This window comes from Heloderma suspectum, chromosome 8 (assembly GCF_057233095.1).
Source record: "Heloderma suspectum isolate Gila_16-S chromosome 8, 16-S_ref, whole genome shotgun sequence".
In the NCBI taxonomy this organism is placed as follows: domain Eukaryota; kingdom Metazoa; phylum Chordata; class Lepidosauria; order Squamata; family Helodermatidae; genus Heloderma; species Heloderma suspectum.
The window spans coordinates 15,826,700-15,854,503 of NC_139465.1; the positions used below are offsets into that span (position 1 = coordinate 15,826,700).

The 27,804-nt window shown below is 43.5% G+C and overlaps 1 protein-coding gene across 6 annotated transcripts; it reads left to right on the plus strand.

The window, feature by feature from the left end:
• The first annotated feature begins 1,566 nt into the window (after positions 1 to 1,566).
• LOC146338872 (uncharacterized) lies at positions 1,567 to 27,804 on the plus strand. Of its 6 annotated transcripts, XM_084813006.1 has the most exons (12): positions 1,835 to 2,036; positions 3,461 to 3,527; positions 7,560 to 7,592; positions 10,487 to 10,567; positions 15,214 to 15,296; positions 15,894 to 16,020; positions 19,531 to 19,730; positions 20,386 to 20,661; positions 21,737 to 21,958; positions 23,801 to 23,938; positions 24,660 to 24,738; positions 27,469 to 27,804. In XM_084813006.1, the coding sequence occupies exons 2-11, from the start codon at positions 3,469 to 3,471 to the stop codon at positions 24,734 to 24,736; spliced, it is 1,296 nt and encodes a 431-aa protein (XP_084669132.1). In that variant the 5' UTR covers positions 1,835 to 2,036; positions 3,461 to 3,468; the 3' UTR covers positions 24,737 to 24,738; positions 27,469 to 27,804. The 6 variants fall into 6 exon arrangements, with proteins under 6 accessions (XP_084669133.1, XP_084669137.1, XP_084669132.1 ...); XM_084813007.1 differs by lacking the exon at positions 24,660 to 24,738 and having other exon boundaries at positions 1,567 to 1,856; XM_084813008.1 differs by lacking the exon at positions 24,660 to 24,738.

The following is a 27,804-nucleotide window of genomic DNA, read 5'->3' on the forward strand; positions in this document are numbered from 1 at the left end:
AACACATCAGTATATTTGTATTATTAGCCAGCATCGCTTGTGTAAGAGAGAGCAAGAGTGAAATCACTTGGATTTCTTTGTACTGTGGATTATTTGTCATCCTTCTTGTTATTGGTCACCAAAATTAAATGTTAAAAAAAAGTCAGCCACTGTACCAAAATTAAGAACATAATGCAGACCCTGCCAGCCTTCATTAGAAGCAGACCTGGGCCTTCAGTATAAGCAGAAGTTGGGGGTCTGCTTGTTTATCCCAGTCTACCTTAATGAAGTTTGTTGTATCAAACCGAGGTATTTAGTAGCTTTAGGGCAACCTTCCCCAACCTCGTGCCTTCCAGATGTGGACTACAACTGCCAGCATCCCCAGTTGGCATGCTGGGAGTTGCAGTCCAATACATCTTGAGGGCATCAGGTTGAGGAAGGCAACTTTAGCGGTAAATTAAGGCATTTTCCATTTTTGGACTAGGACTTCCAATTGGAGGTTGGCTTTTGGTTCCTAGTTCCCCATTTGATTTAAAGGCACAGGGATTGCCTGAATGAAGACTTGAGGTTTGCTATACAAGCCTACACTCCCAAAATACTATTTGGACCATCCCAAGTCCTACATATCCCAGAATAGTTTCAGATCTTCTATAGACCCCCGTAATAATAATAATAAAAAAAAATGTGCAGAGAATATAAGTAACAGCAAGATTACATGCATTTACTTGAGAGTAAGCAGCACTGATTTCCCAGTAGTAATGTATGGCTGTGAGAGCTGGACTATAAGGAAGGCTGAGCGCCGAAGAATTGATGCCTTCGAACTGTGGTGCTGGAGAAGACTCTTACGAGTCCCCTGGACTGCAAGGAGGTCAGTTCAGTCCGTCCTAAAGGAAATCAACCCTGAGTGCTCATTGGAAGGACAGATACTGAAGCTGAAGCTCAAATATTTTGGCCACCTAATGCGAAGAGAAAACTCCCTGGAAAGGACCCTGGTGCTGGGAAAGACTGAAGGCAAAAGGAGAAGGGGACGGCAGAGGACGAGATGGCTAGATAGCATCACCGATGCAATGAATATGGACTTGAGCACGCTCCGGGAGAGAGCGCAGGACAGGAAGGCCTGGCGTGCTGTGGTCCATGGGGTCACGAAGAGTCGGACACGACTGAACGACTGAACAACAACAACAAAGCAGCTCTGAACCTAGGTGGACACCTGAAAAAATCTGCATAGGTCTGCATCCCATGATTTGAGCAGCTGTGTGTGACAAAATACTTTTGGACCACACACACAGCCCACAAAAGAGCTCATAGACGCACCGTTGTGGACGCAGGATTATGCTGTAAGGCTACAATTCTGTATACACACCTCCCTGGGACGAAGCCCCATTGAGCTCAGTGAGGCTTAACTCTGAGTACACATGCATAGGATTGCACCGTAAATTAAGCTCCGTAGGAGTGTCGCTTGCTCAGAGAAGTCCACCGAGTTCAACGGGACTTACTCCCCCGGGAACGGTGAACAGGACTGGAGTCACGCAGCCCAATCCTATACATATGTATTCCACAAGCCACTCCCCCCCCCCCCTTTATGATATGCAATGGCGCTTATATCCAGACGAGTCGAGCGCGCCTGGGGGAACGGCGCCCTCGGACGCCGCTCGGGCCTGGACCAGGCCCGCCGCGCCGTTGCCGTGGAAACCAAGTAGGCCGCGCTGGGCCGCGCTCGCCTTCCCCTCGCCGGGCTGCCTGTCTCTCAGTCTCGCTCTGCCTTGGCGTGGGGGGCGCTGTACGAGGCGGCCGCCCTCCGCTTTCGCCCTCAGACAGGCAGCCGTAGGATGCTCCGTCGCGGCCGCCCGCGGAAGAGGAGGAGTCGGGGATGGGCGGTAGCGTGTTTGTCTTCAATTCACACAGCCGCCGCTGCCGTTGTTCTCCCGTGGTCTCCTCCGGGTTGTACCCGCCTCGGGCCGAGGGGAAGGGGGGGGGGAGGAGGAGGAGGAGGAGGAGGAGGGGGGGGAGCTGAGACTGTTGGGGTGCTGAAGGAAGACCCTTGAAGCTCTGAACGAGTGAGTTGGGGCTGGACCCCTTTGGGGAGGGGGGCACCGAACTAGCGCTGGGTTTGCGGGGCGGGCGGGCGGGCGGGGGGGGAGATGTCTGTGAGAGAAAGACTCGAGGGGATCTGGCTGGAATCGCGCCGTTTCTTTCCTATCCTCGTAGCTTTATTTCGCAAAGAAAATCTGCTATCTCTGGTTATTTATGGAGGGTTGGGGGTATTGTGTGTCCTGCCCTTCCCCCAAAGAGCCCATGGGGGCATTCGTAGTTGTCTCTCCCCACCCCCACCCCGTGCTAACCTCACAACAACCCTGTGAGGTAGGGAGGGCTACCTCCCTGAGATGGCTGAGAGATGGTGGCTGGCCTAAGGTCATCCACAGAGCTTCGTAGCTAAGTGAGGATTTGAACCTGGGTCCCCTTGATCCTAGTTTGGCGCTGTAATCGCAAGGCCACATTGGTTGATTGTGAATATGTATGGTGTGTGTGTGTGTGTGTGTGTGTATATATAAAGAGGAACTGCAACAAAAGCTATTAAAATGCATTGCTATTTTTATTCTGTTCTGCTTTGTAGTTTTTTATTCCGTGGTGCAATTATTATTCTTGCAAATTGTATCCAAGTGTTAGCCTTTTGAAACACCTTTCTGTAAACTTTTCCTGTTTCTCTTCTCACCCCCTCCTCCCCCAACAGCTCTAACTCCAAACAACAAAGCGCCCCATTGGTTATTGGCGCAGGCTCAGTTGGAGGAACTGGGTCTTTGGAGGTCATTGAAGCAGGAGAATATGGACATATGGGGCTGGGACTAGGGCAGATCTCTAGCAGACAGTGGGGTTTTTTTTAGGTTATAAAGATCATTGTGGTTTTCTTATGGCAGGCTCTCTTTTTCTTCTCCCCCAGTATTGCCTTTTTTAGTCTAGGCTCCCTTTCCTAGGCATGTAACAGGATTTTTATTACCTCCTCATCCTCTGCTTTAGCAAAACCTCTCCAAAGCCTGCCCTATCATCTTGATTCTTTTTGCAGTGCTCTGTTTTTTTCCACAGCAGATATAATCATGTTGAACTGGAAACCTGTAATTACATATTGCACTTTTCTAGCCACATGTTCCCCAGAGAGGGAGAATGAGTTTGTGACTTTTCTACCCTGTTGTGACAGAAACCCATGGGGTGTCAGTCCATGCTGGATATAAAATAATATGGGTAGAAGACACCAGAAAGTCATGTCCACTACTCACCCACTTACGGTGGGATCACCCCCTCACCCAAGAATATCCCACATAAGGTATGTTGTTCCTTAGCCAAGAGAAAGGTAGTTCTAGATCAAGCAAGCAAGTTGCAAACCACAGGGGAATGCAGAAATAAATAAACCTTGATTAAACAATTTACTGTGGGAATATTTTTCAAACTTAATTCTGAACTAAATTATAGCTTTTTTTCCATTTAGAAGCTACAATGTCTTCATGGGTCAAAGTAAACACAGACCAAGCACAAACACCTGATCCCGAAAAGAGGTAAAAACAAATTGTTGTTTTCTGTGTGTGTGTGTTGTACAGGTTTTTTTTTTAAAGGATTGGTTAGAATTTTCATAATTCTGGGAGCTGACATCACATTGTTTTACAAATATTTCCACTGTAGAGAGTTAGTAAAATGCTCTTAATTGTTTTCCCAATGTAATGATCATTTCATTTTAACAATAATGAATTCTGTGCTTGTTTGGTGCTCATCTAAATAGGTTGCAGTTTGCATTTAATAATACAGGAGATAATCCCATTTATGTCATTGAGAATTCTGTGCATAGATGTCAGTACAAATGTAAACCTTTTAGACATTGGTCACCTTCTAATGTGCATTACATCCTGCTTTCTCTCTCTTCCCCCTTTATTAGTGTCAGTGGCCACCTTTACACATAACAGCGAGCCAAGATTCCGAGTGTGACCAATTTGTGTGCTTCTTCTTCCTGCTCTTGTGACCAAGCCAGGAAACAATAGCTGCACATTACATCTGAACCCAGGATCCTGATTTGTTGCACCCAAACAATCCAGGTTTTGTAAGCCATCAACAAACCATAACTTGTGATCCTGGCTTGTTTTGGAGCAACAAACCAGGATTCTAGCTATCATTTCCTGGTTTCTGCATCCACTCATGTGAGCAGGAGGAACAAAGCAGGAATGAGCAGTCTGTGCACACCAGTACATTCATGTTAAGCAAGGATTAGCCAGAAATCCTAGCTTAGCATTCTATGTGAATGCAGCCATTAACTTTCCCATTTGTTTATGCGAAGAAGGAATTCCTTTACCCAAGAGCTATTACAGACTGCATTTTAAATGTTAGCCAGAAAACAATCTAAGTTTAGTGTAAAATGTATTGTAAAAATATCATGCAAGTGATAGGGACGTATTTGAAGAGTGATCTGCTGGGCCAAACCAAGGGTCCATCTCATCCAGCATTCTCTTTCCAATATGCTGATAACATACTTTGGTGTGATTAGGAAACATAAAACAGGTGTTTAAACTACTACAACAATTTACTCAGTGCTTAGAAGGGAGCTTCCACTTTCTTTTTGGTGGCAGTAAAATTACTTGACAATCTTCTCTGCCAGTGCTAGGTACTTTCTTTCCTAGCAGTATAAATAAGTACAAGGAGTAACGAGTAATATGTTTTCTGGTTCCTCATCATTTAGGATAGGTAGCTGCCATATACCAAGTTTATACCAGTACAGTCTAGCAGCACTCTCCAGGTTTTGAGTCAAGAGTCTTTCCCAGCCCGGTATAGGATGCCAGGGCTGAACCTGAGACCTTCTGCTTGCAGAGCATGTGCTTTACCACTGAGCTATGGCCCTTTCCCATTCTTAATCTCATTTAAATTAACAGAGTCTTGTAGTTTCTGGCTAGACAGCAAAGTGGGTGTTCCCATGCAGCAACATAGGAACATGCAAGGTAATAAGGACACACTAACATCAGTTTCAGGGACGGCAGAGGATGAGATGGCTAGATAGCATCACCAATGCAATGAATATGAACTTGAGCATGCTCCGGGAGAGAGCGCAGGACAGGAAGGCCTGGCGTGCTCTGGTCCATGGGGTCACGAAGAGTCGGACACGACTGAACGACTGAACAACAACAACAACATCAGTTTCATGGCACGATCAATTGCCATGATGACTGATTCCCCATGTAGAAGCTGCACAGTGAGGTTATGAACAACCACCATGCAGTTTTAGATCTACTGCAACTGTGCTATATCCTAGAATTGAGTGGGATGAGAAAGGCGAGCGGGCTTTTAAAAATGAGGCCCGCTCCCTACTATGACACATTTGAGACAGAGGAAACAAGTTCTTCGTGTGGTGGAAAAACACTTGAAGGATTGGATCTACTGAAGAATAGTAATGACCTTCATTTCATTTTTGGAACTAAAAATAGCATTCTCAGCTAGCTGTTAGCAATTGGTGAGTTGGTAAGGTATCCTGATAGGTTAAGATAGATCCTCATGAGTAGTCCCCCTCAGTATATTCCTTATCTGGCAAAGTTGCTTGCCTTGCACTGGTCTTTAGCAAATGGCTGTCATTATTGAGACATATTCCTTGGCAGTGTTGGTTGTTCTGGATGATCGTACCTTGTTTTCTAGTTGTTTCAGTACTCCAGCTAGTACATATCAAATGTCTGGTCTGGTGGGGCACTTTTGCACCAAGGATAACTTGAAAAGAAACTTTGCTTAGAGTAAAAGTTGAGGTTGCATGCTTTATTTAGTGCATTAAAGTGTTGGGCACTGTAATGAACATGGACCTTCTTGGCTCCTGGGGCCTTATACTTCTTTGTGTATTTAGGGGAGCCTGTGCTCCAGATCTGTAAAGAGTTCAACGTGCTGCTTTTCCTTGTTCGAAGTTAAACCATCTCTTAATCAGCAGAACTGAATATGTTTTTATCTGTACTTCAGAAATATTTAACAGCAAATGAAGCAAGACCAAGCAGCTGTCATCCTTTTGCTGTCTCTGGTACTTGACAGATCGTTCCTTGACTGTATATCTGTCAGCCTGTTTTTTGATGGGCTTCTCTACCCACACCTGTGCAGACTGGAAGCCTTGCAGCTTAAGCAAAAATGTGTAGAGCAGCTGGATTGTTTAGGCTCATTTGGAAGCGGGAAGAAAAGGTGGTGGCACTTAGTGACTTCCCTACCTATGATTTATGACTTAAAAATACTTCATTGTATTTGATTTCAGGGAATGTAGTGATAATTCATTGGCATGAGTAGCATCCTGCAGTTTCCTTAATCATAATTTCTTCAGCCTCTTGCTCTCTCTCTACATTTAATGCAGTATAACTTGCTAAAAAGAGTTCCTGATTAAGGGTGCAGTCCTATGCATATTTAGACAGAAAAAAGTCCTACGACTCCCGGCATGCCTAGCCAGCCATGGCTAAACACTCATAGGGTCATGCCTTAAAGCTGTCAGAAGTATAGTATATTGCTGTAGCTATGTCTCTGTTTGTGTTTATTCCATCTACTCCTTCCTGAAGAATAAGCATTATCCTTCCTACTTATTATTACAAGAAGCATTTCTGAAGTTGGCTTGCTTTTAAATAAGCTTCTGAAGTTTTATACATCTACTGAGAAATTCTAAGGACAAGGAGTCCTATTGACACAGTGCTCTGATATTGGAGGTGCCATCCTGTCCTCAGGGTGGGAGGAATGGTAGATGTATTTTTTTGCCTCTCCGTCCTCCAAAAAGGAAAATTCTGTTAGATGGGCCTCAGAGCCTGTCTAACTTCCTCTCTGTGCCAGATGCATGATTGGGGGCTGGGAGGGCTTAGGATCCCTCAGATCCTCAGTCACTCCCCGCTCACCAGCACCCCTCCCCCAGGGTCAGAATCCCAACCCCATAGAGGAACCCACCACAGAAACTCTGCAGTGGCTGAGGGGAGCCAGGAATGTGGCATCAACATCACAAAGTTGGACGTCTGTCTAACACGTCAGAAGATTTTTCTGAATAATCCTATTGCCCCTGGGACTCTGTCTAGGGACCATAGGATTGGTCTCAAATAATTTCATTTTTCTCCGAATAAATAGTCCTATTGTAAAGGAAATTTCTCTAAGGGTTTCTTTAGTAAAGAGATCAGCATTTAACATGTCTTAGGTTAGGTCTACCTGAAAGTTCCCTTGAGGCCTTTCATAGACCAGCTTTATCTAGTGTAGGCAAAACTACCTTTTTTTCAAAGTGCATCAGAATAATACCTGGGTCTTCTTACATTTGACATGCCAATATCTATAAGCTGTATTTCTGAGTAATATGTCGTAGTCCAAAGATGTCAGAGTAGACTAATGGGTGAATTTGTACACATAGGTCTACTGAGAGACATACAGACAATATCTGGCTTCTGTTCCACTATATGTACCATATGTTCTATCCTTCTCGCATTGTATGATTGTATAAGGTCTGTGTGTTCAGAGAAAATCTGTACCATTTACTGTAGCATTGATGTAAAGACTGCTGCTTGCAGTATAACTTCTGCACAAGTTAACCTACACTCTTTTTTTCGTTTTGGGTCCAGGCATAGACCCGGGTGGATTCCACGACTTCTGGAGTAAGTAATCCCCAATGGATATGTTCAAATTGTTAAAATACCTTTTAAAGAAAAAAACTTCAACCACTCTTACACGTAAGGGTGCCTTTTTTAAAAAAACTTATTTGATAAACAAGAAAGTTAGTTTATTTCAGTTGTGTGTGTGTTTTCCAAACTATAGTAGCCCAAAGTGTTTTGTTTTCCTTGTCCTCATAAGTTATGCTAATATGATTTTCTTTCAAAAGAAAATCTCTTATATTTATGTTCACTGTTCCTTTTTGCTCAATGACAGGACCAGCACGTTCTTCATGAGTCCCCACAGTGTATTTCATGTTTTAGAGTCTGGCCAAACCCCACACTAAACTAGAGTTGCATGGGAACGTTTATGAGCCCTGTTCATGTGAACCTCTCCTTATTCTCCATCTTCCTCTGAGCAAGACCAAGTGAATTAGCTTTTTCTCTGATTCTCAGATCTTGCATTTACATCTTAAGTCAATTGGTTGCTTGACCTAATGATTCTCTTGTAAGTCATCTTTGTATGAAAGGAGTGTTGTGTTCCTTACTGGAATGTATGCGTACACACTTCCCCATTTTTAGATAACAAATACAAGCAAATTAGTAAATTCATTCAGTTGTGTGTTTCTACATACTAGAATAGTCTGCTGCAGTTCTTTGTCAAGTGATGGACGTGCACCATCTAGTACAGGGGGCCACACAAGTTCAGTGTGGTCTTTTTCTGACACAATGGAATTGAAGAATAAGGGAACACTTAATTTAAGCACGGTCTTTATAGGCGAATAGCTGGTCTTACTGAACAGTAACATCCGTGGGAATTGCAGGATGATTTAAGCCAAAAGTCCCCAACCTTTTGGGGCCGGTGGACACATCTGGAATTTTGAGAGAGTGTGGGTGATCTCAGAAAATGGCTCTAATGGGAGGGGTTTCTTATTCACAAAAGGGCTGCCATTGTGGTTGTGGCCAGTCACAAAACATCCATTTCCTGGAAGGCAAATTAGTGAGCCTAAAAGAAAAGTAACTTGCCAAGAGCCTAAGTACAAAGCAAAGGTGGGGACTGAGTTCCAAAACATAACACCACTCTTCTGAACTCCCAGTTTTCTGCTCCAGCATTCCTTTCACAGAAAACGAACTGATTAGGCTCAGAGATAAACACATACACCACATTAAAAAAAAACAGGCAAACCACAGCGCGCACACACACACACCCAACATATGCACATGCACAACCTGGGCAAAACACACACCACGCTAAAACAAACCAGCTGAAATCCACGTGATACTCTCTACCACCCCCAGCGTATGTTTTTCTTCTTCCCTTGTGGTGGGGCACACCTCAAAACAAAGCAGTGGGCTGCAGTTTCCTGCCATTTTCATTTTCTAAAAAATGCCTACAGGGTCCAGAAGCATTCTTGGAAATGAAGATGGTGCGATGCTGGAGGCTGACACTTTGCTTTGCAGCATGCTGGCCTCCTAATTATTTTTTAATTTAAAAAATCTTTTAAAAAAAATTAAGTCAAGAGGGGCAGGGATCTGGCAGGCACCAAGGAAGGGAACTCCAGATGTAACACTTCTTCATAGCAAGTTCAGTGATAATTATATAAAGATTTAAGGCCAGGCTAAAAGCCCTGTACTACTTAATGTAATCATTTTTTTAATCTGCTAATCTAAGGAAGTGTTTTAATCACTGTAAAAATTGTGCTGAATGTTTTACATGAGTACTTTTATGTGTTTTAGTCAAAACTTGGGTTAATGGGAAATCTTAGGGTTTTAAAATGTAGTTATTTGTTGTATTTTTGCACTCCTATGCCTGAAGGCGCCCAAGGTGAGGTTTGAAGGTGTGCCATCAAAGGGTGAAATTCAAAGCTAAATGGAGTAGATGAATCTCCCTTTGGCTTCAGTATTCCTTAGCTATAAATCACACACATGATTATTTGCCCTGGTTAATTAGCATTAGCAGCACCTGCTAAAGATTGTTTTCTCTAGTCTGCCTCTTTTAAGTCACTGAATGAATTCCCATCTGGTCTGGGAGAAGAGTGAGAACATAGCTAGTTATACATCCCTCTGAAGAAAACAGTTAATTTAAGGGGGAAGAGAACACACTATTTCACAATTTTAGATACACAAATAAAGAAGTATGAAACACAGTACTAGTCAAGCCAGAGGCAGTATCTTGGAATAACTCAGTTGTTTCCTGGTCAGTCTGTCCGCATCTTCTTTTCTCAGTGTGAGAATGTATTTCCATGAGTACTCATCAGTGGCTAGCAGCTAGAAATGTTTGAGGGACCAACCAGCTAGTGGGAATACTGGTGGACAACTGAGCATAAAAGAATTTGGCACTAACTTATTTGTAGCAGTCCCAGATTTGGGAATGTAAAGGCCTCAGTGTGGAGCCTTCTAAAGAGCTTCTGGCAGAGTTGGGAAGTACTCAGCCTTCTTGCTGGCTAGACATGATCACACTACATGCAAAGCTAAAGGGTAGGCCTTGTTCCTCTCTGGACCAGTTCTCTTCTGGTTGCTACCGAGAGCATCAGCAGAAGGAACCTCTATAAAGAGCTCCTGTCAGGGATGATTTGACCTCTGAAGGGTTTTGTTTCTGGCAGTGGTGCTGGGTGTCTGTCCTTGTGTGGTGTGTCCCTTTGTTCCAATAAGAAGATCTTATTCTCTCTGCTGGCGCAATTTGCTAATATTGAGTGAAGCAGAAATCACTGTCCCTGATGTCCTCTATCAGTGTCTTGCCAAATAAGAGAGTTTCAAGCCCCATTCTGCAGTACCTGAAGTAGGATTCAGAATTCCATGGGGAGCATTTCTCATCCTCTTCATATTAGTATACATTAAAGAGTTTTACTACAGCCAAATAATTCTTCTGACAATCATCTTGTATTTCTTGCTCCTTTCAGCATAAATCCTTACAAATCCTTTCAGAAGAGCTCTTACTCACCTCCAGATGGTTATTCAAAGGACTATGACGATACTAACAGGTTAGAAGGGTTTTTCTCAATACTTATTTGAATTAAAACCTGCCCCCCTACCCAGGACTCAAGACAGGTAATGATGGATTGAACTAAATGTTCATGAGATATTTATTCTCTACAGCTGGAACATAACTGATGAACTCAAGCCCTGTTTTGGGCATAACCTTTGCATCCCAAATCCAGCCCACGTAACACTTGCAACTAAAGTTAGTTTTTGGCTTGCACTGATTCTGTTAGAAGCTGTGGCCTTTGTATATGGTGCCCAGCACTACTCAGATAAGACACAGTTTCTCATGCTGTTAGTACACATCTGAAATTGCCCTTAACTGGAGAGCTCAGTGGGTACAGCATGTGCTTTGCATGTAGAAGATCCCAAATGCAATTCTAACTTCTCCAATTGGAAAAGGATCAGGTAGGAGGTCATGTGAAAGACTTCTGCCTGTGTCAAGGGCTCCTTGGAGGCCTCTCTCAGTCTAATCCAGTAGCCAAGTCCAGACACAGACAAAGGGATTCTTTTCAAAGCTTTATTCCTCTTTTACAACTTAACACTCAACTGTTAGCAACTAGATATGAGCAGCAGAGCACCTATGCCCTAAGTTGGAACAGTTGGTCCCCGTTTGAAAGGGAATCACTGGCAGACCCTGAACTTATGGGCTAGGGAGAGTCCCTCCCCGTTTCCCTTGGATCCTCTGGGTGCAACCGTTGTTTGCGCGCCAACCGGGCACTACGCCTCCTTTCTGCGCCCTCCATTTGGTGCCGCTCCCTGCGTTGGCGTCGCGTGTCCAGCAAGTCTGCTTCCCACGCTCTGTTACTCCCAGGACTGCTGTCTAAGCTAGGAATGCCGGTGAGAGGAATCTCTGTCAGCTGTTGGCCCTGGGAAAGATGAGTGTGCTCCTCTCCCAGGAGCGGCTCCTCTTCCTCAGAATCAGAACTACTCTGGGATTCTACGGGCTCAGTGTCCACCCTGACATCATCCCCACTCCCATGAGGCCTCCCCTCGTGCTCCTCCCCTGGGGCCCTGGGTTTGTGGGGGTACAGCTGGTGGAAGCGCCTCAGCAGCAACGGAGCATGCATATTTTCCACGGGTTCCCAGGATCGCTCATCAGGCCCATACCCCTTCCAGTCCACCAGATATTGCAAGCGGCCACAAGAAAGGCGGGAGTCCAGAATCTCCACAACCTCAAACTCGTCCTCCCCCTCCACCAGCACTGGCGGCAGGGAGGAGCCAAATGAGCAATGAGGGTCGCCAGAAACCAGGGGGGACAGCAAGGACCAATGAAAAACAGGATGGATTTACATGGAGGGGGGGAGAGCCAGGCGAAAAGCAACAGGGTTAATCTGGGTCGTAATCTGGAAAGGCCCTGTGCGGCGAGGCGCAAGCTTCCTTGCAGGCGAATGAAGCTGCGTTTGAGATTCTTGTCCAAAAACTCGCGCAGAACTCGAAGTTCTGGCTCCGACATCGAATACAGCCGGCCAGCGGGGATGGTCGCCCCCAGAATGATGTTAATGGCACAGTCAAAAGGGCTGTGGGGGGAAGCCGGTCAGCCTCCTCCTATTCAAACACATCCCAAAAAGCTGCATACTTCTCTGGGAGGATCACGGTAGCTGAAGGACTGCCAGAAGCAGACAAGGAGGGGGAGGAAAGGGTTAAGGCCTGGGCTGGGACTGGTGCCTCCTCCAGGAGGCAATGCTTCCGGCAGTAGGGAGACGCAAACTCCACTTGCTGAAGCCCCCAAGAAATCTGAGGGTTGTGCTTAGAGAGCCAGGAAACACCCAGCACGATTGGGTATAAGGGAACCTTGGCTAAGTGAAACTGAATCTGCTCAACGTGGGACTGGGCGCGCACAGTGAGCGGAACTGTAATATGGGTCACCGCGCCCAAAGAGAGAGGACGCCCATCAATGGTCTCCACTGCCAAGGGGGCAGGAAGGGGCAGGGTAGGAATCTTGTGGAAGAGGGCGAAGGTCTTATCCATGAAACTGGTCGTAGTCCCCGAGTCCACTAAAGCTAGGGCCTCCACCCCACCCCACTGGGAGGAGCGGAGGTGAACATGCAACAGCAGATGGGAGGGTGGGGGGGTTGGGGAAGGCACCCACCCAGTGGGGAACTGACCCCTGCACTGGAGGCCCCCAACAAGCTTAGGGGGCAGTCTAGTCAGGCCTGGGGATGAGGAGGAGGAGGAGGAAGGAGAGGAGGGGGAGGCAGCAGAGCTGTGGATTTAACTCGGCAGGTCTTGGCGAAATGCCCCAGCTTTCCACATCAAAAACATCGGCGCTCAGCTCACCGGCGCTCAAGTTCCTCTGGCGGCAGTGAGGCTCGGGTAGCTCCCAGCTGCATCAGGGTCTCCTCCACCCCCAGTGCCGGAGCGGGGTGTGAGGGAGGGGGCAGGAAACGTGGGGGAATGGGAGGAGGGAAATCCCGGCCCCACAGCGCCCCACCGGGTCTGCCAGCGCCCCTCCAGCCAACTATCTATCTGAAGGCAGGTCTGGATGAGGTCCTCCAAAGTAGGCGGGCTGGTCTCGTTGTTCAAACCATCCAAAAACTGAGCCACTAGCGTGGCATCATTCCACTGTAAATTCTGCATCAGCAAGCAAAAGGTTGTAGCGTAGCTGGAAACTGAGTCCTTGCCCTGCCGGAGGTGGCGAATCTCCCAAGAAGCCGCCTGCGGGCACAGGGGGTCACCGAAAAAATGGGTCATCGCTGTCATGAAACCTTGATAGTCCCCAAGCAGGGGGTCATTAGCGAGCAGGAGCCCCAAAGCCCATCTAGCTGCCATGCCTGACAGTAGGTTAATGATGAAACCCACACGAACCTGTTCTGTCTGGAAATCCTCAGGACTAAGATGCATGTACAGCTCCGATTGGGCCCTGAAAATCTGAAAAAGTACTTTCTCACCAGAAAACTTCTCTGGCAAAGCCACCGGGCACTTGCGGCGGGGGGGGAATCGGAGGTGGAGGGGGTTGAACTGTAGCCTTTAGCCTGTAGATTCTGCACGGCAGCCGTCAGTTGAGCCATCTGATCACAGAGCATCTGGTTCTCTTGCGCTAGAGTTTGCACCGCCGGGTCCCCAGCACCCTCCATAAGGCAATAGGAGAAGAGAGAGAGAGAGAGAAAAAAGAGGAACGGGGACCAAGCTGTCAAGGGCTCCTTGGAGGCCTCTCTCAGTCTAATCCAGTAGCCAAGTCCAGACACAGACAAAGGGATTCTTTTCAAAGCTTTATTCCTCTTTTACAACTTAACACTCAACTGTTAGCAACTAGATATGAGCAGCAGAGTACCTATGCCCTAAGTTGGAACAGTTGGTCCCCGTTTGAAAGGGAATCACTGGCAGACCCCGAACTTATGGGCTAGGGAGAGTCCCTCCCCGTTTCCCTTGGATCCTCTGGGTGCAACCGTTGTTTGCGCACCAACCGGGCACTACGCCTCCTTTCTGCGCCCTCCATTTGGCGCTGCTCCCTGTGTCGGTGTCGCGTGTCCAGCAAGTCCGCTCCCCGCGCTCTGTCACTCCCTGGACTGCTATCTAAGCTAGGAATGCCGGTGGGAGGAATCTCTGTCAGCTGTTGTCCCTGGGAAAGATGAGCATGCTCCTCTTCCTCAGAATCAGAACTACTCTGGGATTCTATGGGCTCAGTGTCCACCCTGACATCCTGAGACACTAGAAAGCCACTGCCATGCAGAGTAGATGGTAGTGAGCTCAATAGGAAGTCTCTGCCATAATAGAAGGCAGCCTTCTATATACCTATGTTCCATTTAGTGATTTACTTTCAGCTTAGAAACTTTGCAAATCCTTTACCGAGCAAATTAAAGCCAGAATCAATGGACAAAATCCCGTAAACAAATTCAAGTCAACAGAAAATAACAGCAGCACATGTATGTGTACACACATTCTGACACCTAACAATATTCAATCCCATATGATTTACATCTTTATTTTATACCTTCAGATGAGTAATTTCTGCTTCAAAGTTAAAGCCAAATGCCTCCCTTAACAATCCTGTCAGCCACACACCGCACCATAGCTTTGTCTCCTTACATCCAGATGTACCGTTTCCCTGATGTCAGCATTTCCCTAGATGGCCAGCAGTGTGCTTTACCAAGAATAATGATTATGCATTAAGGCTCCCTCCAATCTATCTACCCCAGTATGCTATAAGATGATGTATGGTAGAGATTCCTCTTAAATTTAAATCCATGAGAAATTTGTTTCAGTACATTTTTTATCAGGATTTACCCAGTTCAACATGGACTTGGATGCAATCTGTGGCTAAAGTCTGTACATTTCCAAGCTTGCAATGTGATTCACAGATCCTCGCCCCCAAATGTGTTCAACAGCATGTGTACATTTGAAAAATACACATGAAAAATGCGTACTTTTTAAAAACGCACACAAATATGCTTTAATCAGTTGGATGGAGAAGATTGTGTACTTATCAAAGATGCATACAATCGATGCATACATTTGGGAAAATACGCATGGAATTCCATGTGAAAAGAGGGGGGAAGCTCACAGTGTGATATGGACTCAAGTTGGAATGAGCTTCGAGATGGAATTCAGAGAAATTCGGTGAGCTCGAGTTTTGCTGATTCAAACATCTCTTAAATGGCAGAAAAAATGTTTTAATCTGATTCATTTTTGTGTTTTGCATGTTTAGCTTTGAAGAACTCTTCGGGCAGCAGTATCATCCATCAACAGGCAATGAAGATAACTATGAGAGATACCAGTATTCTCAAAAAGGTAAGATGTTCTATCTGGTGGCTTGAGATTAAGCAGCTGTAGGCATGTACACATGGGCCGCGGTGGCTTAGTGGTTAAGACGCTGAACTGCAGACCGGAAGGTCGGCAGGACAGCAGTTCAAGACCTGAGTGCCGCGTGACGGAGTGAGCTCCCATCTTCAGTCCCAGCTCCTCCCAACCTAGCAGTTCGAAAGCAAGAAATTGCAAGTAGATAAATAGGTACTGCCTCGGCGGGAAAGGTAACAGCGTTCCGTGCACCTCGGTGTTCAGTCATGCCGGCCACATGACCACGGAAGCGTCTTCGGACAGCGTTGGCTCTTCGGCTTAGAAACGGGGATGAGCACCGCACCCTAGAGTTGGACATGACTGGTCGGGGACACCTTTGCCTTTTGCCTTTTTAGGCATGCACACATGCACACACCATTTTTTTTGGTTTTTGCATCTTCGTGTGTTTTGTTTCTTAGTCCTACTACTTGGCCAAGATGACATATTTTGTTTGAGAGCTATTAAAATGTATTGTCTTGCTTACACTGAAATGGGCATTTCTTAGCAAAAAGAGGAAGCAATGCACTTCAACACGTTTGGATATTTCTTTAGATGATGACTACACCAAGGATGTTCACCGGGACAAGCTGTACTTGCAGTTTTACCAGCAGATAGAGAAGGAATACGACAAAGACAGACCTTCAGACTGTGTCATTGTTTCTATCAGCAAGGATCAAGCGTAAGTCTAGGGGGGTTTTTAGAGATGCAGTTATGGATTTTAGCTGAACTAATACGTTAATGTTTAATTTCACCTTTATCAAATAAATGTAGCTAATGCTTTTAGGGATTTTATTCAAATCTGTTATGGTTATGCATGTCTAATCCGCACACTACATGTGACAGCAGCAGATCTGTGTCTTTAAATGTGTGTGTGTGTGTGTGCCTCATTTGTACGTATAGCATATACGGGGATGCTCTCTAGCATATAATGTGCAAAATTGAAGCTGTTTTAAAATAAGGCTAAGCCAAAATTTGAATCTTCCCTCTCAGGTTGTTTTCTTGTAGCTTGGCTCACTTCTGCTATTGGAGCCTACCTGGCTAAAGCACCTGGATGGATGGACAGCATGGATAAAAGTAGCTGGTGGGAGGAGGATATAGCATTCACCACCCACACTTCGCCTTGGGCCCTTTTAACTGCACCCCCACCCACTGTTTTACATATGAATGGGACTGACCTCCAGTTTAAAGATGTGGGTTTGCCACTGTCCAGTGTAGTTTGAGCCTTAGTCCTGTTGACAATAATAGCTGATGTACATCTTGCAGGGTTGCAGCTATTCATTTTAATTATTATCAGATTTTACTTAACTGGAAGGTCTCTTAAAAAGGAGCATTGTAAAATCTAATCACGGTAATTTCAGACTTTACCAGTCAACTAGGCAGTTGTATGTAGAGAACTGTTTTTAACCCCTTGAGCATCTTCCCTTGAGTTCTGTGAATCTGTGAAATGTACAATATTAACTAAGATCCATCTCATCTTTTTGTGTACTAATTTTTATAAATGCCTACACGGGGACATTATCATGTTAGTGTATTTTAATGTTTCCTTTATAAGGTCACTCTTCTTTGCCCAAATATAACTTGGATGTCCCCATAATGCAGTGTTGAAAATTGGATTTTTTTAAAAAGCATTTCATATTTTTACATGTTTTATTAAGATGAATGTTTGAATTAAGCTGTGTATAGCTACATGAAACCAGTTCAAGAAGCTTAATCTACATATTCAGGACTATGGATATTTGTAAAAGTTAGTAATTGGGAAGCTCTTAAGGTTATTCCATCAATGCAGTCTCACCATCACTAAGTACTCAGTGTTTGCATAAGTTTACTTTGAATGCCAGAAACATCACTACAAGCATTATCTTTAGCATTTGATATTTAACATCACATGTTGCCACTTAAATAGTTCGTTCTTTTATGCTCTGCCTGGAACAAAATATGTATTTGCAGTGTCATGCACAAAGCTACTTTATTAATATCTTTAATTGGTTTTACCTCGAGGTAACACTTCAGGTGGGGGGTGTTTTGGAACAACTTCTAGTACAAAGATATTCATCAGTTCAAGACAAACTTGATGTCTCTGCCTTTGTTAAACAATGAAAGTTTAGGAACACCACAACATTTCAATCGAGCTTTTCTCACCTTGTCATTTCCCTCTGAATCTTTTATCTGTTGTAGTATTAATGTTTACCAGAGCTTCTTAATTTGCATCCTCATACCATCCCCCAAAAGCTATTTCTGATTTTCCACATAGTGTTCAAGCACATTTTCAGTAATAAAAGCAATTGCAATCTCTTAAAGTACCACAGTTTGCTGTAGATTTTTACTAAACAAGTTCAAGCAGTTTATTCACATTAAATATAGTGAGTCTGCCTGATGAGATTTTAAAGTATCTTCTTAACTTCCTCTGGCGGTTATGCTACTAAAATAATATATGGGGTCTACATTATATTTTTGGGTAAAATATTTCCATGATCTCTTCCACTTTCCCATCCAGTAGTAGGTGGAAGTGTTGAATACATTTCGGTCTTTCATCCATTTGCTCTTGACATTAGCAACCTAATCTCGGGAGTCCATTTAGAGCTAGATATGCTAGAGGAGTTGATCATTTAGCCTTATGGTAGACATATTCCTACAATCTTCTGAGATGTGGCCACTTGGCCACCTTCCTTTCTGGTTGTATGACCGCCTACAATTTATATCTGGAAGAGTCATTCCAAAACTCACTAAAATGCTTGTCCAAATGTAATAAAATGTTAACACTCAACTGTTCATACTTTCAGAGGCAGGTGAGGTTTAATGCATGTCTTTTTAAAGCGTTCTTATATTCTATAATCAATTTCAACATAGATAACTTGTGTTAGACTTCGTGTGTATGGGATTTTAACAACTTGGATGAAAAGTGGGTGTTTTGTGCATTGCAGTAATACTTTATATCATCACTGAACGTCCAGATAAGTCAACCCACATTTATTCAAAACTGTTACAAATGGTAGGGTATCCATGATAAATCACATTACATCATTTCCTTGAGGTAGGTGGTTGCCATTCCATGTAATCTAGCTGGGTAATCTTTGGTGTTCTTGTTCACATAATGTTACTTTTTGTCTTGGAGATTAAAAAAGAAAGCCTCTGCAATTGAGTTCATGTCCATAGTTAACATGGAATGATCCAGAACAGGAGTCTAGTTCTGTTGATACAATTCCACAACAATAAGCAATGTAAGGTGCCAGTACAAAGTGAAGAACATATGTGATACCATGATCCGGTGGTCACTTTCTTAATTACCTTGAAATGTTATTCTTGCCTCCCTATCTCCTTTGTTCACACATTTTTTACTTTCAAAATATATTTAAAATCCTAGAATAGGAAGCAAACTTGTATTTGGATACTCCATGTAAGTTATGGTCCTATTAATTACCTGGCGTTAAACAAGCTTCCATACACGCGCTCCCAAAAGACACAGCTTCTTGTTTTACAAGTGTGCAGGAATCCACAATTAAGTGTATTCTGTCTATGAATTAATCAAATGTTCACAGATGCCAAGCAATTTCTCACTGGTACAAACTTGAGTCTGCCTTGCATTAAAAATGAAAGCTGTTCAAGAATCATTCTGTGTTCTTGTGCAACTTAACTACAGAACAATGGAGCTTGTGCCAGCATACTTGTAAGGCAGCCCATCCAGCCAAGTCCAGAGTTTCACAGAGCTTTGCAGGCCATCAAGGGCTTCACTATTCAGTTTGGTATTGTGGAGAAATCTGTTTCCCATTGGGGAAGATGAGTTGGAGAGAGAGAGTTTGTGTGTGCGTGCATGCATGTACGTGTAGAAGATAGAGTTAAAAAGTAAACACTTATAGTAACATTTATAATATGTTGTATGGCTCTAATATTCAATTATCGCTTTTAACCCTAACTTCTGTATACACACTCCATTTGGAAGGGCCTTGCTTATACCAAGGCTGTCGTTTGCACAAGTGATTGCTCAATTAATGCTTAAGACTACAGTCCTAAAAACCAGACCCAGTCATTCTTGCCATTTCAAGTGGATTGGCTGAATTCCAAAGACACGCTGTTCATAAGTCACTTTGTACTCTTGAATCTTCTCCGTGCACACAGAATGGCAACAACTAGAACACTGGCACTATTTTTTTAATTATTTGTAAAATAACCTTCTTCTTCTTTTTCCTTCAAGGGAATATTCAACAGCCATAGGCCATCGGTTGCAGGATCATGGCCTTGTGGTGGAAATGATATACCTTACATCTGAATCAGGTCTTACACGTGCCCTTCAAGAAGTTAAAAATGATGGTTCCCCATTTTGTGTTCTTGTTGAACCATCTAATGTAGCACTTTCCTCTTGCACCGTAATCATGCTTCATCAGACTATCAAAAGTAAGTTTAGCTTCATTCAGAAACATCCCAATTCAAAATATGCTATTTAGGTCTTTTCAACACACAAAATAGTAAAACATGTCACAAGTTAGAATAATGCCTCCAACTAAAAAAATAACACCCCTTCAAAATATTGCTGAATGATCTGAACGACAAACAATAAAATAATTTTTGAATTTATTAAAAAAAATACAATTTTACACCACTTTCTACACTGAGCAAAATTCATTTCATCTTGTTGTTTTTAACTTCTCAGTCTTAACTTTCCCCTTCTATCAGAAACAATAAAGTAGATAATTGTACTGAGTGTTTTTACCGGATTTTTGAAAAATATTACTTCAAACACTAATTTCTTAATACCATTCCTTTATTCAGGAATGGTTGTATAAAATTGCCCCAAGTATGAAATTAATTTATCTTAAATGAGCACACAAATTAGACCTTTTCAGAAACACGCATCACACTTAAAGAACTGAACATGTTTGTGTTGAATCATGAACATATAACTTTCAATTAAAAGCCAAAACAAATTAATGTTGAATCCAAAGTTGGCTTTTAACTTCAGGGTCTGATTGGTGCAAGAACACAGCGGTTTTGTGTTTGGTTTGGTTTTGATGTAACTTTTTAAAAAGCAAGGTATCTCTCTTCTCTATAGTACACCGTAATATGCCCATGGAGGATGCATTGGCTCTGATAGCTAAAGAGTTTGAGAAAATTATTGCTGAGCGCGAACAACAGGAACGCACAGAGATTTCACACAAAGCAGCTGATCTGGCGGATGACTACCTAGAACGGGAGCTCTATGAGAGTTACCATGTGCCTCTAGGCATTAGACATCTCCTCTTTCTGTTAAGTGAGGGAAAACATTTATATGTGGAAGAATTGAACTCAATAAGTGACTACCTGAAGACCAGGAGAAATAAGCTTGAAGGTATTCATGATTTCCCCACTTGTTCCCCAAGATTATCCCTATAAATCCCACTATTTCAAAACCGGCTCTTGGGTACGCTCTATATAAAAATTACAAATACAGAACGTGAAGGTTAACCCCACCCTACCCCAAATCTGTAAAATCTCACTCCATCTATGAATGCAAACATTTCCTAAAACTAGCTTAACTTTTGGCTTTGTAGACAAAGGAGGCTCCATACACTTAATTTTGTAATATGAAATCCATGGGTAATATTTCCAATACCTCTTATCTAGGGGTGTGGTGGTGGTTAAAATGGGACCATACACTTGTATGTACTTCACACTACAAGCATGCACACAGCAGGTCTCTACCCAATAGCCCTTTCTACTTGCCCTTTCTGTATGCCTTCAAAGCATATTCTTGTTGCTGTATAAGGAGGAAGTCTTTAAACCCCATTTACACTGCAGTGGGGGGAAATGTTGCCTGTCCCTATTGCATGGGATGGATTTTACTATTTGCTAAGTTGCTTTTAATGATGAAAGGCAGGTTTCTGCAGGCGGAAGGAGCAGTAGAGCTTCCCATACAGCAGTGGCTCCCAAAAGGGAAGCCACTTTCATACTGTGCAGGAGCAAGAAGTGCTCTGTTGATGAGCCTAACTCCACAATCCAGTAGTGGGAAAAGCTTCGTGCATCCAAATGTCCTGAAGAGCAACCACTTCCCTTGTCCACTGCCTGTCTTCTGGTAACAATCACATTTCACATGGCAAAAACCATTACATGTGTAACAAAAATTAGATGAAGTGAAATCATAACACTCACGAAAACAATGGCAGACCCTCGGCACTTTATTATATTCTACAAACAGAAAGGTCTAGAAGCTTGCTGCGTTAAAAAAGAATTGTACAACTTCTGTAAATCTAATGCCAGTCATCATTTAAAAATCCTAAGTGTTTGCCTGCACAAAGGACCAGGCAGTTAAAGAGAGTGCATTATTCCCATAAGTAAGCAGCAAAACTACAGTCTTTGCTATTAATAAATCAGGGGTTCGCTAATCAGTGTGTATTGCTTGCTAACTCTTGGTTCTCCTAAACCAGGCTTTGTTGCAGAAACGAATGCTTTAGCTGTGGCAGCTGAAGACACTGTGTATCCAGCAAGTGTCAGACCAAGTACTAGTGCTCTCCCCCAGACTCTAAGCAAACCACCACCTCTTCTCCCAACACCTGGCCGAAATCCTGTGTTAGGCCAGTCTGCTGTACCTTCAGCTAAACCAGCTTTGTTGGGTGAAAGACCATTGGGCGGTCTTCTTCCAACACCAGGTGAGTAAAATGGTTAATAATAACTTTTTAAAAAGATTTACAGTGAAACGGGGAGAAACAGATGTGAGTGATGGTTAATGCTGAGGTGAGACCAAAGCACCAGAGTAATGAACAACGCAAATTGATCTATTTGAGCATTAAATATACAATGCACATATGCACATGTTATGTATATAGTGTAAAATCACTGTTGGCATTACCTATCTTAATATTTAATCCTTAAGATAAGGTCCATACCGGTAGATGGCTGGCTATTCCTGTTGCTAAATAGCTGTCTGAAAGATCGCCTTCTCCAATATGTGCTTGCCCAGATATTAAGATCTTATTAGAGGCAAGTTTGAGAGAGATACAAGAGAGGATCTTCTCAGTGGCTACATACACATTCTGGAAATCATTTCACAGGAAACCAGTCTAGTGTCTTCTCTGATGGCCTTCTGCCTATAGTTAAAGAAACTTGTTTAAACAGGCCTTTGGCATGTCAAGGTGATTGTGTTCTGGTGTTGGGTGATAGCAGATGTTTCATAGGCAGCTGCTATTCTTATCGGTTTCTGCTATTTGTCTGTTTGTTTATATGTTGTTAGTATTATTTTAGTCGCCTTGGGTGCATAATTGCAGAAAGACGGGATGATGGTGATCATTACACCACCAGTAATGGTAGTGGCTCCAAGTATTTCTGGATGAGCTGGATTATCCAGATCTGTTTCAATCTGGCTTCAGGCCTGGTTGTGGGACAGAGACTGCTTTGGTCTCCTTCATAGACAATTTATGCCAGGAACTGCACAAGGGAATGTGTCCCTATCAGTTCTGCTAGACCTCTCTGCAGCTTTTGATACCATTGGCCATAGTATCCTTCTGCACCACCTGGCTGGGATGGCACTTGAGGTTCTGTTTTATGGTGGTTCCAGTCCTTGCAGGGGCAATTTCAGAAGGTAATGCTGAGGAACTCCCATTCAACCCCATAGCTATTAGCCTATGGTATCCGACAGGATTCCGTCTTGTTGCCCATTCTTATTTAACTTATACATGAAATCACTGGGAGAGTGTCTGGATTTTGGGCAATCTGCATACCAGTATGCTGATGACACCCAACTCTATCTCTCCTTTCCATCTAAATACAAGGAGGCTGTTCAAGTTCTAAATTGGTGTCTGATGTCAGCAATGGACTGGATGAGGATGAACAAATTGAAGTTCTCTCCAGGCAAGACAGGTGTTCCTGATCTGTTGAAAAGCAGATCAGGGAATAGGGATTCAACCTATCTTCTTTGGGGCTACACCCTCCTTGAAGACTTGGATTCACAGTTTAGATGTGACTCCTGGACTCAGCACTGAACTTGGATGCCAAGATTTCAGTGGTGGTCAGAAATGAATTTGCGCAGCTATGACTAGGACACCAGCTGTACCCATTCTTGGAGGTGTCAGATCTAGCCATAGTGACACAGGCCTTAGTTACATCTCATTTGGACTCCTTTTATGCGCTCCATGTGGAGCTGTTTTTTAAGGTGTTCAGAAAGTTGAGCTGGTTTCAGAATGCTACTGGCTGGGGCTGATTGTAGGGAGCAACACACTTTTGGCTCTTAAGCTGATTTGTCCGTTTGCTAAAATATGTTTTAAATGGTGACTGGTGTTTGTTTCTTAATTTTATTGATGTATTTTAACTGATTTGATTTTATGTTTTCATGATAATTGTATATCTTAACTTGTATTTAATTGTTGCTAGCTGCCTTGAGCACCACGTGTGGTGGAAAGGTGGGGCATACGTTTAGTAAATAATAGAAAAGTCCAGATATTTCTAAGTGAAAACGCTGGGTTAACAACAAACATCTTCTTTTCCCCCCAAAACAGCACTGGCTGGTCCAAAGGGCAAACCTCCGCCTCTTCTAATAAAGTCTGCTAAAAGACCCATCCTCCTATCTCCTTCTCCACATATGCCTGCAAAGCGACCGCTGCTTGGTGGCAGACCTGGCCTGCTGCCAACACCAGGTGAGAGCTGGATAGGTTTGATGTTGCATGCACAGGAATGAAGATTGCTTGTTTTTCAAGTTGCCATCTCCCCTATTCATGCAAGTGAGACTGTGTGAGGTAGTAGACGGTGTGTCGGTTTTAGACCTGGGTTCAAATGCCCACTCGGCTTGGAAGTTGGTTGGGTGACCTTGAGGTAGCTGTGATCTTTTAGACCTGGCAGGGCTATTTACAACTGCAAAATGAGGGGTGTTCTGGAAGGCAAGGGGTGGAGTGGGGAGAGAGAAATGCTACATACATCACTGTGAAGTCCTTGGGAGTAAGGCTGAGATGAAATGTGACAAGTTAAATGGAAAAAATACAGTAGGTGCCACTGCTGAAATAGGGGTGGTGGGGGGTGGGAGGACACAGCACAAGCCCTTCCCCTGGACTGTTCAGACAGCCTCCTGTATGGGTTGGGAACTCCATATGAACTGCCAAACCAGCAGAGGCTCTACCCTATTCAGGTGTTGTGAGGAGGGAGAACAAGAACATGCTCACTGGCTCCACCCCTTCTGCCTCACCCCCGCCACCTTCCTCATCAGTGGGGCCGGGTGGGGAGGTCTGAAGCAGGGAGCCTGCTTGCTGTGTGTAAGCTCCGCTTGTAATTTAGAATTCTGAGTACTCACAGTTCTAAATCACATGGGGAGCCTATATGTGTTGATCAGACTCTCCACTTCTGATCTTTCTCCCCCCACACCAGTATGTGAAATGCAACAGGGATGCAGCAGAGGGGGTGGAGCCAGTGAGCACGGTCCTGTTCTCCCCATCACGTGCTGAGGGTGAGTGCCCAAATACAGCTTTTGTCTGTGATTTCTGCTGCCTTTTGGTGGGAGGAGGAGTACAAACAGGCTACTTGCGAGCGGCCATTTGCATCAAAGTCCCAAACCATTCAGGGGAGCTGTCTGCATGGAAGAGGGGCAGGGCTTGTGCTGCCCTACTGCTATACTGTTGCAGCACTGGCTCCTAGAGAACATGTAAACTGGAGCATCATTTCTAATAGACCATGGCAAAGTGACTCAGGTTCTTGTTTAAAGTTTGGTCAGATCTCATGTGACCAAGTTTTCTAAATAGATAAGAACTCTCCTTCGCAACAATTTTTACTTTAGCCATGCATTCACTCTAGGATATTCTTATCACTGCATGCATCTTCGGATATAGTTGCAGCTCCTGAGTACATCTGTTTCTATTTATGGTAACATGAGGAAGACCCCTGGTTCTCTTTCCTTCTTGGCAAGTTGGTTGTTTAGGTAGCAAAGTATTTTCTTATCCACAGCAAGTTTAAATGTGTGTTTGCTTTTAGCAGAAGGTAAAACCCCATGTGTTTTTGCTTAGAAGTTACCTTTCACAGATTCATTTTTGACTAAAATAGAAACCAGAATAAACACGGGGAAAACTTCCACAGGTACTGTAGAATATTGATTTATTCTTAAGCATTATCCAACATGATCAAGCGTATTGCTGTTTGTCAAAGGTATTTACCACTCCTTTCATCAGAAGAACAGAGAGGAAAGAAAACAAAGAGAGCCTGTTTCTTATGAAAGGGATGGCAAAATATGCTTGATAAAGACCGATGCACTCAAAACATGTGGGTAAACATGGGTTATAATTCAAATTTCAGCAGCAATAGCGAGTATTTTCCTCCTAGCTGTTTCTCCTATGAATTAGTGCAGTTCTTGTTTCAGACTTGCTATTAGAGTAATGTCAATGTATAAAATTCTGACTTTAGAACTGTTTCAGGAGGAGAGAACCTTATTTTATGTCCTCAAAATATTAAGAGAGCTGAAGCATTTAATAATACGTAATCACATAGGCTTGGTGTTACATGAAGAAGCTTTAATGTTGAGCATCCCTCCTCACCTTGTGTGCTATGATTCAATTAGTTCTTTCCTCTTTAGTTACTGCAAAGCATATTTTGCCATTACATCCACACCAGCAAACTGTGGTTGGCACTTGCCTTCCAAACCAGGATTGCAAACCATGTTTGACATGAATGAAATCATTCCATGCATTGTAGAATTTTATTTATTGAATTGGAGCAACCGCACGAGGAATAGATAACTAGGTTTCTCATTTCTAGCTGTTGGGGAGATTACTTGGGTTAATGGTATCCTTGTTTATGCAAGGTGTGTTGATGCAAAGAAACTAACAAGTGTGTAAAATTTTAGCCACTCCAAATGTGATGATCTATGACATGTCTCTAGAGGGTGTCCCATGATTTTGTTTCCTTTTTTAAACCTCTGCCAAACTTCTGTACTACTTTCAAAGTTGAAATCAGTTTTCCTTTTATGACCACTTCCTTCAGGATGGTAGGAATCTTGGGCTAGAGTTACTTGAATTTGCAGGATTGAGACCTGTGCTTACTGAGAGGTTAGAGTAAATTTTACTCTGAGGTTCAGGGAGAGCTAAACAAAAAAAATTACAGCTTACACTTCACCATTTTTTTCCACAATCATGAGCTTGGCCTAAGATTGATCAAATAAAGAGCTTCAAATACCAGGATTGCTGCGGCTACTCTTTGTAGCTAGCTCTAGTTTCCTGGCGTGGTGTGATGGTTATTATTCAGTCTTATATCCCCTTGCCTGAGTCCAAAATCATTGCAAAAGCTCTGAACTTCAGATGCCCTTAGTAATAGTGACCTGAGGCAGACTTCAGTTATGAGCTAAGAGAGGAGCCAGTGCTCTTTGCATGCATATATATCTTTAAACAGCACTAATAGGTCATGTTTCATATCAAGTAGTATAGGAGAGAATTGAATTTTACAGTCCTGTGGATGTGGGCCAGAGCTATGCGCAATCTATGTAGCCGTCATGGCTGCCAAGAGCTGGGAAATATATCTGAGCAGTGAAAGTTCAAGAAGTGGGGGAATTGCCACTTTTGGAGCATCTTCTTCCCCCACCCATTTCCTCCCCATTCCTCAAGAATTCCATCCAAAGTTCCAGGGAAGGCCAAATATGATGTTTGGAATAAATTATGCAGAGTTAAAACCATGCTGGTAAATTGTATGATCACAGGCTTTCTTAATTCAGGCTTCCCAAGTGTGACTGAGCCATAACTGTGTATGCTCCTTTTTCTATTCCTGAGTCCATGGTGATCGAAAGGAAGGGGGAAAACATATTGAGTTCCTAGTGCCCTTAAGATTCTGCCAAGGAGGAGAGTGGGGGAGAGGCGGTAGGCCAGCCACCCTTTCCCATCCTGGTGCCATGGGGGCAACTTGGGAGTTGTAGTCCAACACCTCTGTGGGGCACCAGGTTGGGGAAGGCTGCTGTAGGAAAAGCAAGTGCATGCAGAGAGTGGAGAGTTGCCCTATTCTGGCTGCCATTTTCTAATTTGCACTGAAAAACTCTGAAGTAAAGGAATGGCTTTTGTCAGTCTGTGTTTTGATCCAGTCAGAAGGCTATCTCTTAACTGCCCTATTACCTAAAGCAGGCCAGTTCCCACTTTGACCACTTTTTGTTCTAAAATGTGAAATGTCAGCAGTGTTGCATTGCTTATTCTTCTTCCTTTTGCAGCTGCTCAGGCCAGATCAGCACAACACCATTGGGTACCCAAGCCGAAGTTCCTGGCTTGACTGGACACCTGGATTAATAATGGAATAAACTGTAATTTCTGATGGCAACGGCCCTCTTCCAAGACAGCAGAGCTTGACAAATGTATGTTAGTACACCGGACAAGCTTAAACGCATATCACTTTCTGTTGTACACATTCCTGAGAACTTCCTTTTTTCTTTTCTTTTTTACTTACGTGGAAGAGTGAAAATAGGTGTTTGTGGAAAGGTCCGTATTGTAGATTCCCAATACTAATATGTTTTAAACTGATATAATCCCAAAATAAATGATTATTTCCA